Source organism: Stegostoma tigrinum, chromosome 1 (assembly GCF_030684315.1).
Source record: "Stegostoma tigrinum isolate sSteTig4 chromosome 1, sSteTig4.hap1, whole genome shotgun sequence".
Lineage (NCBI taxonomy): Eukaryota > Metazoa > Chordata > Chondrichthyes > Orectolobiformes > Stegostomatidae > Stegostoma > Stegostoma tigrinum.
Genome location: NC_081354.1, coordinates 56,330,751 through 56,348,167, shown reverse-complemented (window position 1 = coordinate 56,348,167; position 17,417 = coordinate 56,330,751). Strand labels below are relative to the sequence as shown.

At 41.2% G+C, this 17,417-nt stretch overlaps 1 protein-coding gene across 4 annotated transcripts in view; it reads left to right on the top strand.

Moving 5' to 3' along the window:
* sorcs2 (sortilin-related VPS10 domain containing receptor 2) overlaps window positions 1-17,417 on the top strand; it is a 569,963-nt gene that overhangs the window by 408,811 nt on the left and 143,735 nt on the right. For all 4 annotated transcript variants that reach the window (XM_048531558.2, XM_048531550.2, XM_048531562.2 and 1 more), the window contains 3 exons: window positions 1,746-1,910; window positions 8,933-9,006; window positions 15,611-15,675. In XM_048531558.2, coding sequence (XP_048387515.1) covers window positions 1,746-1,910; window positions 8,933-9,006; window positions 15,611-15,675 — 304 coding nt within the window. The remainder of the gene's footprint in view (window positions 1-1,745; window positions 1,911-8,932; window positions 9,007-15,610; window positions 15,676-17,417) is intronic.

The window sequence follows — 17,417 nt, the reverse complement described above, 5'->3', positions numbered from 1 at the left end:
CACTCTGTGCTGTGGGACATCTGTAGAAAGTAGAGTGGTCTTTTGCAATATATTCAAATCATTACAAATTTAGTTTTGAATTTTTACATAAATCTTATTGTCTGATATTAAAAGCTGAAAACTGGGAAAAATCTGTTTGGTGTTGTTAAACCTAATTGAGCTCTCTGACATTTTGAAATTTTTAAACTTCGATTATAATCTGTCATAAATTAAATTGCCTGAAATTTCTACATAGATTGTTCAAGTCTCTTGCCGTCACTTTGGAAGAAGATTAATAAAATCTTCCACTGTATTTGTGGAGGGAGATTGGGAGGACTTCACTGAAATTTCAGGATAATACATTTAACTTGGATGTGCTCATCCTGCATTTAAGATGCTGCCTTTTGCTGAGATATGATGCCAACCTCACATACTTCATCAGTGTCTGACCCTAGGTAGTGAACTATTTGTGAACTATTCAGTTTTGGAAGACCATCACGAATGAGGTGATGTTGCCCCAATGAAAGATGATCTCAATCCTGGCCTATTAATTTTACACATACCCATTGCCAGCAACAGTATGCATTTGTAGCATCTCTCTTGTTTTTTCTCACTAACCTTCTGATCGCTGACTATGGAGGACTACAAGATCAAGACTCATGCTGAGTACCAAATTTTACCTGTCCTTATATTAGAATTTAATGAGTACTGTGTCAACATAGTTTCCATGTAGGCTGGGAAAGAATGAGTTTAGAATGGGTTATAATTGAGCAGAAAGTGAGTTGCTAGTACTAGTTTTGGAACTGCTTTGATGTGAATCTAAGAATGGATCTGCAGGCTGTTCTTTTATCTCAAGTGTTTATTGACTCAAGTAGATGCGCAAAATAGAGAAGTGACGCCACAAACTCAAGTTAGTGTTAGCTTTGGACTTGCATCTTTTAACACTTGCCTGCCAGGAATCGCGCCCCCCACCCCCGCAACCGGGTACCTGTAATCTTAAACTCACCAAAGCTCTGATACCAATTTATAACCTTGCACCAAGTCCTATTCACACATCATCCCCTTCATTTGCTGATTTACAGGGCTCCCACCTGATTTTTAAGCGTTCATTCTTGCTTTCAGAATCTCAACCTCTTTGAGATATGTCTATTCCTGAATTCTGGCTTCCTATACATCCTGGATTTTCTTTTCCCCACTATTGTTGGGCATGCCCTTAGCTGTCTGAACCCTAAGCTCCAGCATTCCTTACTTAAATCTCCCTGCCAAATAACCTCTACCTTCTCCTTCAAGGAGTATGTTTAAAACTACCCCTTTGACCAAGCCTTTGTACACCTACTTAGCTTGATAATTGCTCCCAAATTACATCTTGGAATATTTTTGCTAAGTTAACAGCATGATCCATATACAAGTTTTTCTTGTTTTCATCCCATGTTCCTTGCCTTCTAACATTCTCTGAATACATAAAAGGCCTGGACTACACTGCAAAGCACCACATTAGATTGCTGCATAGGGCAGCATTTTGACTGTTGTAGAACCTTATCCTCTGGTGACATATATCGGAAAGCCAGATGTTCTGTTTCAAATGATTTGCTGGCATTATTGGTTGGAAACACATGCATGGTATATTCCTAACTTCCAAAATGCTGTTGCAGTGCTGAGGCTCCCCATGATAGAATGCTACAAAGTTTGAAAATTACTCTTTACTGAAGAGACAATTTTTATTGATACAATAAAATGACCAGGTTTCTCTTCTTTTTAAACTTAAGGTAATCCTTGTCAGCTCATCAATGAACGATCGTGATCAGAGTCTTTTTGTGAGCACAGATGAGGGAGCCACCTTTCAGAAACAGCAGATTTTCTTCTCTCTCGAGACATTGGTTTTTCACCCGAAAGAGGAAGATAAGTTACTTGTGTACAGTAAGGAGGGCTGGGTAAGTGTGCACATGTGATAAATCAATTGTGCTACGGTGCAAAAACAATGCAAACTCTTACTGGGGTTGTTACCCATTTAGAGTTGTCCTGGAATGCTCAGGAATTAAGCTTAATCTCTAGGACACTGCTGCTAACACTTAAAAAACATCTGCTGTTCTTTATACACTTTTGTTTCGTGACTATTAAGTATTGAAAATGGAGAAAATAGCTGTTTAATATCAAGAAGTATCCAGTTGAGAAATGAAGGGTCTATTTCCACTTGGCAAGAGAAGATGGTGACCTGCAAGGATAAAGGACTTGGTGACTAATACTGGGAAGATGACATTTGGTAACTGAAGACAAAAAGTTACGTGATGAAATCCAAAAATGTGTTCAGCCGGAGTTGGCAAACATAACTCCCAGTACTCGAGCTGGGAATTCAGTGCAAACTTAGAAAAGTGACATATCTTATCCAGTATGTAGCCAGAAGATTCTATAGTCTTTTGAGTCTCACCGTTGCATGGGATCTTTATATTTTTGCTCTCCTGCTGTGTTTGAAACTAACCCACAGGGATATTGGTTTGTATGTTGTCAGGCTATAGCCTAGTTCTAGCACAGTTAACAGCCTTTTCTGCAAGTTCTGCCTAATTATTGTCACTCGAGACAGCTTCTGTAGCAGCAGGTACCATAGGTTCATTTTGTACCAAAGACTAATGTGTTTACTTTTGTTTCTTTTTAAGTTGTAAACAAACATCATTTTCTCAGCAGCAGATGTCATTGAGATTTGATGACATAGTCACGTCTTTGCACATTCCTCTCTTCACAGCAACATTTCTATTTTTCCTTTACGCACTGGATAAACGTTGTCACAGTGTACATTGTAGGAAGCTTGAACTGCCTGTTACAAACCCAGCAAAACTGTCCAATACATTGCTCATAGTGATGATCAAAGCCCACTATTTTGTGTCTGTGTGTTTGAGAGAGATAGATTAATGTTAGAAGAGGAAGGAGGATTTGGGGATGGCGGGGGAGGGGTGCAGGAGCAGGGTGGAAGTGAAATAGAGAAAGCTTTATTGACCCAGAGAGCTCAGGGAACAATTTTCTTACTTGAACTGCAATGTGAAAAAATGTTTGAGATCTCTGCAGTTCAGTAGAGAGATCTTGCAAAAATCTGCCAACTACTGTAGCCATGACTTCAATCTCAGTGGAGGGCAAGTTCAGCCATGCCAATGACTTTGAAAATGATTGTGACTATTCAAATTTGTTTCTTCTAGGTTGCTGATGATATTAGCAATTTATCACAGGTTGCCATTCACCATTGATAAGGAACACTGTGAAGCTCTCTATTTAGTCAGACCTAAAATAATGTTATTTTCTCTTTCCAGAGAGAAACAGAAGGAATCACCTTGCAATTTCTTGAGATTTGCCCGTTTACCCAAGTTGCTGGGTTCCATTAACTGCCTGCACATGGTAACTCTACCATGTATCAGAGCCAAATGAGATATTATTCCCTCAAGCTCCAGCTGTTGTGAAACCCATAGGCAACACATCATGTGGTCACTGCCGGAATTCTCGCAGCAGTCATGACAATGTCTTCATAATGTGAAAGTACGTTGGGCCGCTGCATTTTAATCACATGGCAAAGCAAAGGCAACAAGGGCTATTCTATGATAATTATTATCATTTGCAATGCACAAGTGGGCACTAAGTGCATAGAATGAGACCCATGCCATCGTAAAAAGAATGGTAACAAATACTGCACAGTGGCCTGTATCCTGTCACCAAGCCCCCTGAACTGAGGAGAGTCTAATCTCCTCCACCTTCACCTCTCCTCCCAACTCTCTATCCCATCTCTCTCACACCCCTCCCCCATCTAATCCTCCATCCCACTCACCAGCCTACCCCCCTCCCACTCTCCTCTCCCTCCCACAACCACTTCCCGCTCCCCACCAGACCACGTCCAACTCTCACCCATCACATACTATCACTCTTTCCTCCTTCCCCTCCTTCAGCCTTCTCAAGAAATCCCCGAAACCCTACGCTTGAACCTTGCTGCATATTCATCATTCCCCCCCGCCTTGAAATCTGAGGCCAAATGGTCTGTCGTCAGTAAAGTTGTCATGTTTGTGCCCTTCCGCCCCCACCATGTTCCGTGCCTGCTGCAACATGGAGCTCTACCTCTGCTGACTCCACCATGTCTTTTTCTTCAATAAAGACTCCCAGCCACCCTCTGGGGACCCCTTCTCCTGCCTCCAACCTTCCTCTTCCACTTGGATACCCCTTCGCAGCCTGTTACCCACTCTGGGCCTCTTCATTGCGAACTGTCAACATGACAGCAACCACCTTGATTTATCCACACCCCCCTCACCCGCTCCAACCTCACCGTCCTCTGAGTGTGCAACGCTGCACATTTTCCACACCAATCCCCTTTACACTATCAAACCCGCTGATAAAGAGCGGGCGGTGGTATGGTAGTCTGGAGGATAGACCTCTATATTGCAAAGGCCGAATGCCAACTCTCTGACACCACGCCCTACCGCCCCCTTAACCATGGCCCATCAAGTCACCATCTCCCACACTGTCCATGGCCTCATCACCTCTGGTGATCTCCCCTCTACCGCCTCCGGCCTTACAGACTCCCGGTCCTGCACTGTTCACTTCTACCTGCTCCCCAAGACCCACAAGCCCAACTATGCCAGCTGACCCATTGCCTCCTGCCCCACTGAACTCATCTCTTCCTACCTTGACTCCATTCCCTCCCCCTTGGTCCAGGCACTTTCCGCCTACATCTGGGACATAAACTATGCCCTCCAACTCTTCAGAAACTTCCAGTTTCCTGCCCCCCAGCACTTCATCTTTATTATGGATATGCAATCCCTGAACATGTCCCTAACCCATGTGGGTAGCCTGCAGGCCCTCAGTTTTTCCCTCTCCAACAGACCATCCAGTTCCCCAACCCGTCCCACCAGTACCCTCCTCTGCCTAGCCGAATTAGTCCTCACCCACAATAACGTTTCCTCAATTCTTCCCACTTTCTCTAAATCCAGGAAGTGGCCGTGGCCACTTGCGTGGGCCCACCTATGCCTGTCTCTTTGTCGGTTATATCAAACAGTCACTCTTCAGTACAGACACCAGTACTATTTCCCAACTCTTCAGCTGTTACGATGATAACTGCATCAGGGCTGCATCCTGTACCCAGGCTGAACTGGAACTGTTCATTGACTTCACTAACAGCTTGCACCCCACCCTCAAATTCAGTTGGTCTACCTCAGACACCTCCCTCCCCTTTCTTGACGTCACTGTTTCCATTTCTAGTGACAGTTTACAGACTGACATTTACTATAAACCCACAGATTCCCACAGCTACCGAGACTACACCTCCTCCCACCCTGTATCCTGCAAGAAACTCCATCCTGTTTTCCTAATTCCTCAACCTCTGTCACTTCTGCCCTGATAAGGAGATGTTCCACTCCCAAACATCCTGGATGTCTTCCTATTTCAGGCAACGTTCTTTCCCCCCAATCTGTCATCTAGACAGCTCTCCACCATGCCTCCTCTATTCCCCGCTCCTCAGCTGTAAAACCCCCCCAAACATAAACATAATGAATCCCTGTCCTTACTTTCTACCCCACCAGTCTCCACATCCAACGTATCATCCTCAAACACTTCTGCCAACCCCACCACCTGGAACATCTTCCACTCCTATCCCTGTCTACCTTCCGTAAGGACCATTCCCGTCGCCATACCTGAGGTCACGCCACACTCCCCACCAACCACTGAAAACCCGCCCGGTAACTTCTCCTGTAACCGTAAAAGATGCAACACCCAAGCGCACACTACCTCCCTCACCTCCATCCAGAGCCCTAAATAGCCCTTCCAGGTGAGACAGAGCTTCACTTGCATCTCCTGGAACCTAGTCTACTGCATCCGGTGCTCCCGATGTGGTCCTCTCTACATTGGTGAGACCAGTTGCACACTAGGCTACTGTCTCGCCAAGCATCGTTGCACAGCCTGAAATGGCCAGCCTAAACTCCTGATCACCGTCCATTTCAACTCCCTGCCTGACTCCCCGTCCAACATGTCCATTATCGGCCTCTTCCAGTGTCACAGTGTATTAGAACTCAAATTTGAAGAACAACACCTTATCTTCTGCCTGGGTACCCTACAGCCTGGATGACTTAACATTGAGTTCTCTAATTTCAAATAACCTTCCCACCTAGGCTCCCATTCTAACCCTGCCTCCTCCTTTTCATTCCACTTACCACCTCCTCCCTTCCATTCCAGCTCCCAACCAAATTCAACCCCCCAATTGACCTACCAGGTCATACCCACTACTGGTGTCCACCTATCACCAACATTCTGCTGCCCTCCACCCCTCTGTTTATCTGCAGCTCCCCCTAGCCCCATATCCCGTGCTGAAAAAGGGTAATACTTAAAATGTTGACTTCTCCTTTCCTCCAAATGCTGCCTGGCTTGCTGTGTTTTTCAAGCCTCCAGTTTGTCCACCTTGGATTCCAGCATCTGCAGTGATTTTTTTTTGTCTCAAACCTCTTTGGGAGTATCTAGAACTTCAGTTGTATTCCTGGAGTCTCTCTGAAGTGGAACCATCAGTGTATTCCAGTTTGGTCTGTAAGATTGCTTGATGTTTTAGCAAGATATGCCAGCTCAATACCACAGATCATGGACACATATTAATGTCTTTTGAGGTGCAGCAAGAGTGAGAGACAACCTGTGATTGGATAAGGTGGAGTAAAGAACATGGGAGAGACAGAAGCTGTGATTGATCTATTTGTCTCTTTCTCTGTCTCTTTCCCTCACATACATGGCTGGCCTTTCTCTGATTGATTGGCCAACATGATTGACTTCTTTAGGGTAAATCTGGTAGATATGTAACTAGAGTTGACCACCTCACCACGCTGGAAAGAATGGTTTCCCAGCTTTGTGTGTAACCTTGTGACGCTGGCCTCTTGCACACTTAATGCTGATTGTGGTCTTTTTGCCAGCATCATAATGAGCTAAATATTTTGTTGGCCTTTGTTGTTACCCTTCTTCTGTAACCTGATCCATCAATGTCCTCATCTTCTCTCTTTTCTCTGTTCTAAAAACTTTTTTAAAATTCATTTCTGGAATGTGAGCTTCATCAACAAGGTTGCAAGTTGTTTTATTACCTGTTGCCTGTGGGAAGATAATGATGAACCTTTGCTGTCCATCTGATATAGATACATCCACAATGACAATGAAGGAGTAATAATACATTTGCAAGTCAGGATGGTATGTGATTTGGAGGGGAGCTGGCATGTGTAAGTGTTTGCATACATCTGCTGATCTTGTTGCTCTAGATGGCAGAGGTTGTACGTTTAGAAGGTGGTGTTGTAGGTGTCTTGGTGAGTTACTGGAGTGTGCCTTGTAATTAATATGTGCTATGTACAAGTGGTGGAGAGGGTCAGTGTTTAAAGAGGCAGATGAGCTGCCTGTCAAGGTTGCAGCTTTGTCCTGGATGGTGTTTAAGTCCTTGAGTTTTGTCATAGCTGCACCCACCTAGACAAGTGGTGAGTTATTCCATAACACTCCGACTTGCACATTCCAGTTCTTTGAAGGGCTTCGGGGAATCACAAGGTGAAATCATATCCACAGAATACCCAGCCTCAGATCTCCTTTTTTAGATATAGTACTTGTATGGATGATCGGGCTAACCTCTAGAGTATTGATTTCAGGTTATTCCATCATTATAATACTGTTGGAAGTGCAGACCTTTTCTGTGTGTGAGCATGGACCGCCTCATTCACTAAAAAGTTGCAGTTAGAACTGAAGACTGTGCAATCGACAGCAAACAACCCAATTTCTGACCTCATGATGAAGGAAGATTACGGAAGCAACTGAAAATGGTTCAAGACTGTAGCACTACCCTGAAGAATATCTGTGCCTGAAATGTTTGGCCTCCACCAATCCCAAGCCTTTTCCTTTGTGCTTGATATGACTCCCATCAGTGGAAAATTTCTCCCCTCATTCATCAATTTTGCTGATGCCACACTGAGTCAAAAGTTGCTTTAATATCAAGGGAAGCCATTCTCACCTCACCTCCAAAAATGTAGCCCTTTGTTTGTGTTTGGACCAAATCTATAATGTGTTTTGGAGCAATTCGACAAGTACAGGGAAGTGAAAAATATTTTGCTGTCTTGAATTTTAACTCCAATGAGTAAAAATTCTGTTTGTCATACCATCCTGATTTGTACCCTTTTATTATATTTTCCTGTTTGGCTGACATTTTTTTCACTTATCATTCATAGCTTACTTTTCCAATATAAGATACAAATGAGATAATACATTTTAAGCTTGTCATCTTTTTCTTTTTTCACCATGTTCATTTTTTTAAAGGAGACCAAATTAATTTTTAACGCTTTGCTAAAAAGGCCAGGCCTGCAAATCAGCCTCATCTGAATAATCCACTTGACTGGAAAGTAACAAAATCCGTTTGTGATATTTGAAGAGTTAAGTTACAAGGTGCTGTCAGAGGACAAAGAAACAGCATCAAGAATGTTTTTTCTTAGATCTAAGTGGAAATGATAATTCTGTGAAGATAATTCTGGGTGATTCACCGAAACCATGCATCCAGTGAGGATTACATTGTGAGAAATAGTGTGTGCACATCTGTCACTTCCTACAGGTGCAACCCCCATGTATTCAGGATCACCGAATAAGCCTGAATTTACCACCATCTGTGCCGTTCACCTGTCTAAGTTTAACTTTTGTCAATGACACTGTGGAATACATTGAATATGACATCAGTGATAATGCCAGATGCTTTTCCTTGTGTGATAAAGAAGCTTTAAGTGTTTTCCTTGGGAAGGGTCTGTCGACAATGCCGGCATGTAGATTAAAGACTGAAGCTAATAGTGGTGCACGATGACAAAGAGGAGTTCTCTGGTGTCAAAGGACATATTAGTGTCATGTATCAGTATGTAATCTACAGTACCAGCATGTATTGTTATGCAGCTATTCTGCTGAAACCAGATAATATATCTGTTTTTTTCTTTATTTCTAGCTTTATTTTTCCACTGATCTTGGCAAGAAATGGGAGTTACTGCAGGAACGAGTAACAAAGGAGCGATTTTATTGGTGAGATTCACGTGATTTATTTGGAGATATAATTTCCATTATTGTGCGTGAAAACATTGAATGTTCTGAAATATAGCACCCTATACAGTGTATCCAAGCAACAATAGAAGCAATTGTCTCTTTTTCCGGAATTCTTGAGATTTTTACTTCTATGTAAGTTTTTCCAGCAAGTATCATAATAAATACTGAAAGTGCTAAACTGAAATTTAACCTGGACTTCAAAGTAAGAGTTGCAAAAGCATTTTTTCTTAACTCACGGGGTTTAGTTATAAAAGCCTGCTGTCTATTGTCAGTGATTGTGCTGACTGGTGGAATAGATAGTCCTGATGGCTGAAATGACCTGTTTTTACAAATTTTATGGCTGTGAAAATCTATACATTTTCTTGGGTAATCTCAGAGTAATTTGGCCAAACTTGTGGTAGATGGATAATGAAGTGAGTAGGCCAGGATTCGGATTTGAACTATGCATTTGTCTTCCATTTCACTTGTCTGAAACATGATTCCACACATCAGGAGGAGTTCACAATGTGGTTGGGGTTCCCAGGAAAGGAGTTCCTTAACTCTGGCCTAAGTTTCACAAGGTAGCCAGTTTGTTGTCAGGTGAAAGGCAGGGTAATGCAGGGGAATCATGTTGGCCACATACGGGGCAAAAACAATCATAGACCCTTGAGGAAATGTTGTTAAAAATGTCTTCTCAGATGTGACATGATTTAAATATCAAATTAGAGACATTGTACATTCTTGCCGATCTGTTTCACAGTGATATTAACACTGCATGTTCCTCCTATCACAGTGATACTGACACTGCACGCTCCTCCTAGTCTGTTTCACAGTGATACTGACACTGCAGCTCCTCCTAGTCTGCTTCACAGTGATACTGACACTACACGCTCCTCTTAGTCTGTTTCACAGCGATACTGACACTACACGCTCCTCTTAGTCTGTTTCACAGTGATACTGACACTGCACGCTCCTCCTAGTCTGTTTCACAGTGATACTGACACTACGCACTCCTCTTAGTCTGTTTCACAGTGATACTGACACTGCACGCTCCTCCTAGTCTGCTTCACAGTGATACTGACACTGCACGCTCCTCCTAGGCTGCTTCACAGTGATATTGACACTGCATGCTCCTCCCCGTCTGCTTCAAAATGATATTGACACTGCAAGTTCTACCCAGTCTGCTTCAAAGCGATGCTGATCTACTGCTTAGTCCTCCTGCTCTAGTCATTAGAAATTCACAATGTACTTTTTGAGTGCCCATTGACTTTCCATCCAAATTAGAGCAGCTGCTTTGGAGAGCACCAAAGGAAATTCGGGAATATTTATAATACTGCAAACATATCAACTTCTGTTACTTGAAAATCCCCACTCATTTCAGTGTAATATGGTTTTGAGATGAGAGTTGCATGCAGTGCACCTTTTTTGGATCACCTGCAAATGAAGTAAGCAGTAGCATTACCAGTGCCATTGGCTTTAGTCCTGATCTCAAAGTTCATTTTAAATAATGAACGGTGGCACAGTGGCTCAGTGGTTAGCACTGCAGCCTCACAGCACCAGGGACCCGGGTTCAATTCCAGCCTTGGGTAACTGTCTTTGTGGAGTTTGCACATTCTCCCCGTGTCTGTGTGGGTTTTCTCCAGGTGCTCAGATTTCCCCTCACAGTCCAAGGATGTGCACGCTAGGTGGATTGGCCATGCTGAATTGCCCATAGTGTTCAGGGGTGTGTCAGTTATAGGGGGCTGGGCCTGGGTGGGATGCTCCAAGAGGCGGTGTGGACTTGTTGGGAAGTCTGTAGGGAATCTAATCTAATCTATACTCTTCTGAAACTGTGTGAAGTCAGGGTGTGTACAGATTTTTACATTGGAGCATTTGACATAGATCATTAAGGAAAATGTTGATATTAAACTTTTCTCACATTTCAGGACTACACAGAAAATAAAACCATAGCCATAACCAAACATGTACAAAACTGAATTTAAATAAATAAAATGGATAAATCTTATATTGGATATCATAAAATTAATTGGGAAGTTTTAGATGCTTGTGACAAGATAGATTGTTACCTGTGTTGAATTTTTTAACATTTTATTGTCATAGTAGACAGATGTCCATCAGTTTGAGTTTATACTTTGGCTCAGATTTTGATGGATTCTGATGTTAATTAAGCAGTGAATTGGAGGGTAGGAATTACTTACAAACGCTGACACCTAGGAGTATTGCTAGAGAAGGCTGTTTTTCCCTGTCAGACAGCTGGCTGGCAGAGGTGTTCTATGTAACCCACACAGTGAGATACTTATTCTTTCAGACGTGTGAAGATCTCCTAATCACACACCAGGGACAGCTCTTTATCCCAAGGATGGTAACAGCCTTTTCTGAATCTTCCAAATGAAGGGAAGTTGCCACCATTATCAGCAGACTTCTGATGGACATCTTTATGGAGGGGGGGAGCTTTCATGTTGTAATGGTAATTCTCCAACACTGGGGTAATCAGCATGCTACTTGATGTCACCAGTTGAAAGGCTGAGTTCTTTAAAGTTCCTTGCCAGCTTCACTAGTGAAACCTGACTGATGTTTAATGTTGTGTGGATGGTAACAGCTATATTCAAGACAAAACAAGTTGCATCATTCTCACTCAGCATTTTGGGGAGTGCAGAGAAAGTGCATCTGTGTCACAGCTGTCGACTGTTTGTTCACTTACTTCATGACTTAGTACCATTTGTTGGTGCCAAACATGGGTCTCAATGCGTAACGGTGTTAATCTTCACTATCACATATAGAGACAAATGTTCATTTCACTCATGTGAGTTCACTCCAGATTGTAATAGGACATAGATACTTCATAGTTCTTGACTAATTTTAGTATTTGGAGTTAATGTTCAACAGTAGAAAATGGGATAAATTCATTTGAAGCACCTTTGAAGTCTGGCACTCTTAAAAAGGTTAGGGTTATGTTGCTTTAAGAGGTTAACAGCTGCAAGTTAAAGAAGGTGCTACTCATTTTGTTTAATAGAATTAGAATTGAAGATCTGGAGCTGCAAAAACAGCTGGTGGCTTATTCAGCTGGAGATGTGATATCTGGAGATCTTGCACGTAGAGCTAAATTAGATGAAAAGCATTTTACAGACACCCAAATGTCATGTTAAGGAGTCTGCAGCAGGCTATGTCATCATGAATATGTGCACAACTTAATCACATTCTTTGCTGTCAATTTATCTTGGGGAATGTTTACTGAGAGAGCTTGGTTGCTGTTTAGAGCTGGTAGAGTGCTGATGCAGATATGGGCTAGACAGCACACATTCTTCTGGTAGCAGACTCCAAGCAATTAAGACAGGAGGTTGCATGAAAGGCATTGATAGTTCAGTGCCAATCGACCATGATCTCATTGAGTCAGAGCAGACTCAACAGGTCAAATAGATTACTTTTACATGTACATCTAATGATCATATACAGCTGAAAATAGAGGTGAAGGGAGCCCACATTAGTTGCTTGGAACAACTGAAAAATACTGGAGCTCAGGGGTAGTTGCAACTTAGTGAAAGTAGCTATCTGCCAAAAAGCTACAATTGTGCACCCTTGAGTAGATTATAAAATCAAGACATTAGAATCTGGAAGAGTGTGAACTATCTGGACATTAGCAATAATTGAAGCAGTCTATAAAAGAGCAGCTCCAAGTTGTTTTGAGAGCTAGGCCCATTGCCTAAAACTGTTAATGGGCTACACTCCTCTGATCTTTAGCAGCCATTAAGATTTTAACAACTGCAGGTCAAATTTTCCAGGCCTTGGGAAACTCAACAACGGAAGGGTTGTGAGAAGGAACAGATTTCAGGGGTTTGTTCAGGATTGTTTGATTTCCACTTTCTTCCCTCAATTACTTTAAACCTACAACGCATGAACTCCCCACAATCTCTACACAACCTCCCTACCCTGACCTCATACTTTCCTGCTGACCCACAATTACACTTCTGATCCACCATCTCCAATAACCTGTCATTTTCTCCCCAACTCTTCATCACTCTCACCCTCAATCCATAATCTCTGTCCATCCTCACCACAGACACATGAACTAAGCTTATGATCACCAACCCACAATCTTCCTGATGACTTTGACTTTACCCGTCAATGTACAATCACATCCCTACCTTTCTGTTCACCCAGAATCAGTATCAAACTGTTTATTTTTGTCGTGCAGCAATTAACTAGTGATTGGGCCCCAGAATGTGGTTAAAAGAATGTGTGCACCATATTGTAATGGTCAGGCTGTTGATCTATAAATCTCTTCAGGAATTTGGCACTAAAACACATGAAGGATTGTGGAGTGGCCTTGTTGAATCTTTTGTTGTTTAAGGCCTGAAGCATCTAAATGTAGAAAATAGGTACAGGAGTAGGCCATTTGGCCCTTCAGGTCTGCTCCACCATTCAATGTGATCATAGCTAATCATCCAATTCAATACCCTGTTCCCGCTTTTGTCCCGCACCCTTTGGACCCTTTAGCCTTAAGAACTACTTCTATCTCCTTCTTAAAAACATTGAATGCTTTCACAAATATAAAACGTGCAGGTTGCCTGTAGTGTCCAGGAATGTGCAGACTAGCTGGATTATTTTATTTTCTTTATTCATTCACGGGATGAGGGTGTCACTGGCTAGGCAGCATTTATTGCCCACTCCTAATTGCCCAGAGGATAGGTAAGAGTCAACCACATTGCTGTGGGTCTGGAATCACAAGTAGGCCAAACCAGGTAAAGATGGCAGTTTCCTTACCTAAAGGACATTAGTGAACCAGATGAGGTTTTCCAACAATCTGCAATTAACCATGGGATATGCAAGGTTACAGGGATATAGTAGAAAGATGGGTCTGGGGTGGATGCTGTTTGTCTGTTCAGTAGTGTTTCTATATATAATATAATAGAGGGTATCATGAAATAGTTTTGTTATTGGTCACTGTTCAGTTTGGCAGTCTTTTCTCTTTCATTTCTCATTTTTTCATCTGTCATTTCCCACCCTCAATGGAACCGAGATGGAAAATTTCCTCAATGGCAATGTTTGTGCTGGAAAACAAATTGATGTTTCACTTTAATCCCAGTTCTTGATGTACAAGATCCGACATCAGAGACAGATAGTTAAGTAGGTTGATAGGGAAGGCTCTAGAGTGTGGGAAGCCATTCGACAGATCAGCTGGGAAATAGGAATGAAGATGAAAGAGAACTTGAGGACAATGCATAAATCAGACAATGTTATGGAAAGGCATAGAGAGATAGATAAAGAGAAAACATTAGAAAAGCAGACAGATGGAGAAACAAACAAAAATAATACTCAGGCAAATAATTTGAACAATCTTCCGTATTTATCTTTGTTACATTCTTTTCTGCTACTGAGTGTGACAGTCTGTAACTCCTCCATTAGATTTGTGACCATTGGCATTATTGTGCCAACCACTTCTGCCACAACTCGAATACATCAAATGTCCCTGAGAACTGGCAGTGTCCCATTTCTAAACTGCCTCTGTTAAAATCGAAAGGAAAGTTTTGAGACAGATTGGGATCAAGATTTAGATATTTTAAATTTCAACACCTCTCCTGACTATGTTCTGAAGGTGTAAAATTCCCCACATTTCTCTTTTTGAAAAATGTATAGTAAGTTCAGTATTTCTTGCTCACCTCCAGCAGAAAACCTTAGAAACTGACTGAGATTAGGAATTTACCATACAATGAGATTGATCAGTATTGATTTCAGTATTTTTTAAAAAGAATTGAGTTTTCTAAATAAGCACTGAAATCTCTATGGTAATAACTAGCTGCTTTTCTTTCCAGACTCTATAGAATATTTCATCAAAAATAGTGAATTGTCACAAAAAGAAAACTTCGTATCATTGTTACCATATGCTTACAGGAGGCCATCTAGTGTTCAGTCAATAATATACGAGTGTCATGTACATCACAGGTGCTGTTACGAACTGAATTATGTTGTGACAGAAAGATCTAACAGTTAAACGATAATCGTCAAATGTAAAATATGCATGATTTCCGCTAATGATGTGTAAAATCATTAGGTGTAAAAATATATTTCTTCAACATAATGTGCAAAATTCCAAATTTTAATTAATTTTTAAAAATTGCTAGGTCTTTGCCTGAAAGAGACAATTTTGTCAGAGAAAAATAGCATTGTTGGAAAAGTTGAAAAGCACACACAACCTCAAATTACTTAAAATAAATAGATCTATTTTCAGGAAAGTAATGACTGGTTTGAATAAACAAGTTGCCTTTATTTTGTATAGATGAATTTGGTTTAAACATGAGTGCTCAAATGATAGCATCGTGGACAGACATTTTCAGCCAACTTAGAATCACCTGGTATACACAAACAAATCTATAGTCTTTCTCTGACAGTAATTACTAGCATCTCAAACATCTAATGTATTGCTCTAAGAAATTTAGGTTTTTTTTCTTTTATAATTCAGAATTTCTTTGCTGTATTGTAATTGAGTTAAAGTGTAAGCATGGCATTTAGAGCAAATGAAGAGAATGGAATATCTGGTATCTATTTTAATCGCTTGGATCCTTCACTTACATAGGCGATAAATATTATTGGTTATTTCTTGTTCCAGGTCTGTGACAGGAGTTGACAGTGACCCTGATTTGGTTCACATGGAAATTCAGGACAAGAGTGGAGGTAAATATTAGCTAATCATCCTAGGCATGCTATCGGTGATATATCTGCATTCTGTACACTGTCCCAGGGATATGTTGCATAGAACACTGTACTTAGGAGCTCATTCCTAATGTCACAAGAGTCACTGGACTTGAAACGTAAACCCTTTCTTTCTCCACAGATTCTGCGAGACTAGCTGAGTTTCTCTAGTATTTTCTGCTTCTACTTGTAACCTTAATCTCTATGAACATAACGCAACAAACCATTGGCACAGTGTAAAGGAAATAGCTGAATTTTTCCAGCACTTTCTGCTTTTATTTCAGATCTCCAGCACCCACTGAATTTTGCATGTATCATAATCACAAGTAATGGACTATAAATATGGGTTTGAATTGAATCAGTAATCCATCAAAATTAAAATTTGGTTTGAGTATAAAATTGAAAATAGCAAATTAAAATTAAGCACCTTATATTTTTTTCTTCCTAACTTAGAAATTTAATTTTATTGGAGATCCTTAATGATACACAGCACAAATATTAAAGTTCAAATATTATAGACAGAAATTCAACTTGTTAGGTGAAATCACCTCCTCCTGTATCACAATGTCTCCAGCAGCTTAATTTTTTTTCAAAATATGCTTCTCACTATCTTCATGAAGCAATTTAATTATCATGTTTGTATGCTAATGTTAAATCAGCCCCATTTCAAAATTTTTTTCTGGATTCGTTGTCAATATCCAATACAATGTTTCGTAAAATGTAAATTTCTGGAACAAATTATTTTAAAACGTGGGTTACTAGTAAGCTACAGGCTCCCCATCTCTATTCTCACAATTTTCCCAAACACTGGGCAATATTCAATGGAGACAATAGGAGTCTTTCTCACTGGCTATAAAACCAGGGAAAGACCCAGAACATCCTTTTGGGAATGCCTGCCTCACTAAAACTGATCTGGAACTTAACTGGGAAGCAGAAGGCCTTTGCTGAGATCATGAATGAGGAGTGAAGGTATCCTACCTGCTGAGACATTCTGACTAGTCAGAGGCAACAACACTTCGTTTGTTCAGTGCTGCTAGCTTTACACCTCTCTGCGGCTCAGTTTCAGGGAGATTAGATGATTGGGATGGGGTTTGTAGGAGAGAAGAGTTAGCAGCAAGGGAATTTTTGTTATGTTTTATGTCTAGGCCAGTCTTCAGGCTTATTCTTCAAATTTTACACAATTTACTCTACTTCATACGAAATATGACGTACATTGTAAAATAGAGCAGGCTCTGTCTTAGTTAACATTAGGTAATCACTAAGCTCACTTCTTCACTGTTTGTGTCTACCTGTTCTCTGAGTTTCTTTTGGAGAGTCTTACTGTGGTGTGCCTTAATGAGTGTTCCTTCCAGACTGTTGTAACTTCATCCACAAAGAGATAGTCATACAATAGAATATAGATCATAGAACATAGAACAGTACAGTCCCTGCGGCCCACGATGTTGTTTTGATCCGAACTCTTACCCTCATCCTAAGGTCAATCTAACCTCCACCCCTACCTTATACTATCATACTATATGCCTATCTAATAGCCACTTAAATGCCCTTAATGAGGCTGACTCCGGCAATGCATTCCACGTCCTGACCACTCTCTGAGTAAAGAACCTCCTCTGACGTCTCCCCAATATCTACCTCCACTCACTTTAAAACTATGGTCCCTTGTAATAGCTATCTCCCCCCCTAGGAAAAAGTCTCTGGTTGTCTCCTCTATCTATACCTCTGAT